Genomic DNA, 865 nt, shown 5'->3' on the forward strand with positions numbered 1-865 from the left:
CCCCCCCCCGTCCCCCACTCTTCCTCCATCTCCCCTCTTGGCCCTGCACGTGCTGCACTGGGGACTCCTGAGCAGGACCACAGCCTTCGGCTTCCTGAACGCTCTGTGCAAGCTGGCGGCTGTGCTGGGGATCAGCATCTTCACATCCTTTGTGGGCATCACTAAGGCTGCCCCCATCCTCTTCGCCTCAGCTGCCCTTGCCCTCGGCAGCTCTCTGGCCCTGAAGCTGCCCGAGACCCGGGGGCAGGTGCTGCAGTGAGGGGGTGTCTGGGGCCTTGGGGGTGGCAGGCACACTGTGAGACCAACTCCTCCTTTCCCGCCCCTGCCCTGCCATCCAGGCCCACAGTCCTCACTCCCACCCCCGTGTTCGACGTCTTAGCTGTGTGCGCGTGTGCGTGTGCATGTGTGTGACCCCGTGGGCAGGGACTACAGGGAAGGCTCCTTCATTCCAGGCATGGGATGAAGCTCTACTCCCCACCTCCTACCGCCCTGAATTTGCACAAGAGGCCCTGCCCTCCCCGTGCCCCAGTGTTAGTGAGGGGCCTTTGCTTCCCTGCTCCAGGGGTCCCGGAACTTCCTGCCTTCGCCCTCACAGGCCCTGGTGCAGGCCCGGGTATATAGTTAATGCTAGGGGCTGGGGCTTCAGTAGACCATGGACCAAAAGAACTTCTTAGAGTCGGAAGGGCCTTGGGTACCTGCTCACACCTCTCATTGGATGCTGGGGGAGTAGCAATAAACCTCAGCCCCCTGGCCTCCACTTCCCCCTCAATTTGGGCTACAAATAGGAAGCCTAAAATTTTATGAAATTAGCTTCCCCATTTTTATTTATTTATATATTAAGTTCTGAGGCAGCTCAGCAGGACTG

The 865-nt window shown here is 59.4% G+C and overlaps 1 protein-coding gene across 2 annotated transcripts in view; it reads left to right on the top strand.

Annotated features, from left to right (window-relative positions):
- The window catches only part of SV2A (synaptic vesicle glycoprotein 2A), a 13,972-nt gene extending 13,107 nt beyond the window's left edge, over positions 1 to 865 (top strand). For both annotated transcript variants that reach the window (XM_006168495.2, XM_006168496.3), the window contains exon 13: positions 76 to 865. In XM_006168495.2, the coding sequence (XP_006168557.1) occupies positions 76 to 259 (184 nt within the window). In that variant the 3' untranslated portion in view covers positions 260 to 865. The remainder of the gene's footprint in view (positions 1 to 75) is intronic.

The sequence above is a fragment of the Tupaia chinensis genome, unplaced genomic scaffold (assembly GCF_000334495.1).
Source record: "Tupaia chinensis unplaced genomic scaffold, TupChi_1.0 Scaffold145814_1, whole genome shotgun sequence".
NCBI lineage: Eukaryota > Metazoa > Chordata > Mammalia > Scandentia > Tupaiidae > Tupaia > Tupaia belangeri.